This window comes from Elaeis guineensis, chromosome 7 (assembly GCF_000442705.2).
Source record: "Elaeis guineensis isolate ETL-2024a chromosome 7, EG11, whole genome shotgun sequence".
Taxonomy (NCBI): Eukaryota; Viridiplantae; Streptophyta; class Magnoliopsida; order Arecales; family Arecaceae; genus Elaeis; species Elaeis guineensis.
The window spans coordinates 90,448,723-90,450,233 of NC_025999.2; the positions used below are offsets into that span (position 1 = coordinate 90,448,723).

Consider the following 1,511-nt stretch of genomic DNA (forward strand, 5'->3'; position numbering starts at 1 on the left):
AAAAAAATTATTTTTTTTTGAACATATTCACCAGTTGAATGGCAGTGATCCATCTCTAAAATAAATTATACGGGGGCTATAGCTGTACAACAAACAGACCGCAGATCTTTACCAAGAAAAAAAAAAAAACAAAACAAAACAAACAGACCGCAGATCCCCACTCAAAAAAAAAAAAAAAAAGAAAAAGAAAAAAGAAAATCTCATCATAAAATTATCAAATAAAGGAATAGAAAATTATATTTATTTCAAAAGAAAAAGAAAATGTATGAGAAACATAGCAATCATCTGGGTGGACCCCTTCAATTATGATTGTCAAAGCACAAGCTTTTACTTTGATTTAACCAGACACCTACGTCCTAACATAGATTCAAGAGTTCATCTCGTGAGTCCTAGCCCGCAATACTGGCTCGTCCAGCATAGCCGAAAGTTTGCGGGGATACAACAGAAACAAGGTCCATGTAGCTATAAGAGAACCCTAAGCTCCCTCCCTCCGCTGCCAAAAAATAAAGAATACCTTCCCTCGTCGACCCTACCCTTCCCTTGCCTCCTTCGTCCCCCCCTTTTAGCACCATGAAACGAAACAGAGCAGAGCTCACGGCCTCCAAAGCCCCCAAAACGCCCGCCAAAACCCAGCGCCGCTACAAGGATCCGACCTCCAAGGGGACGGAGAGGACAAGGGCGGCGGCGCCAGAAAAGCCCCGCAAGGGCGACGGAGCCGAAAAGAGCTCCGCCGCGGCCACCACCGTGAACTCCTTTGTTCCCGCGGCGTCGGCGCCGGCGCCGGCGCCGGAGGTGGAGCAGGAGCGGCCTCTCGGATGGGACGAGTTTGGGGGGTGGTGGTGGTGGGGTGCGGAGGAGGAGGTGCTTCTGGGCTGGTTCCCCTTTGTGGAGGAAGACTTCCTCTGCTCCGAGAACAGGGGAGGGTCGGGGCTTTTCTGGGAGGAGGAGGACCACGATATCTGGCAGCTCCAACACATCCAGGAGATCCCTAACCAAGCCAAATGAAACGAGAAAGATGGAGTTTTTGGAAGGAAAAGTGGGAGAAATACCAAGAATGACAGAGTTTTAGAGAGTAGGAGAAAACATAGAAACAGAGGATAAAGGCGGTAGTTTTCTTTCTTGTTCTTCTCTCCGTGGTTTTCTCTGTACAGAAGTAGAAGCTCCCGAGAAGAATACCGTGAAAACTGTTTCAATTTTAGTTCGAGTATGTTTGTTTGCATTGATTCCTTGTGCTTTCGAAAGGCTTGATGGGAAAGGCAATACATCAGTTCAGTTCTTTCTCTGCTCATATGCTGCTTTTTTTTTTTTTCCCTCTGTTCTTATGGGCTTGTTCCTTCCGCTCTTCTTCTTATTTTTTTTTGTTAAGAAATGAGAAGCCATTTAATAGGAGGACTAATTGCAATGTGGCCTAAAAGGAGATTCGCGCCATCGATTCCTCTGGTGTTGCGAATGTTTAGTTCTGGTCTCTGAAGAATACTTACAGGCATGTGCATGGCGGTAATGCTGGAGGA

At 46.1% G+C, this 1,511-nt stretch overlaps 1 protein-coding gene across 1 annotated transcript; it reads left to right on the plus strand.

The window, feature by feature from the left end:
* The first annotated feature begins 428 nt into the window (after positions 1–428).
* LOC105048443 (uncharacterized) lies at positions 429–1,288 on the plus strand. The gene has a single exon (XM_010927746.4). The coding sequence runs from the start codon at positions 571–573 to the stop codon at positions 1,003–1,005; it is 435 nt and encodes a 144-aa protein (XP_010926048.1). The 5' UTR covers positions 429–570; the 3' UTR covers positions 1,006–1,288.
* The last annotated feature ends 223 nt before the right edge of the window (positions 1,289–1,511 follow it).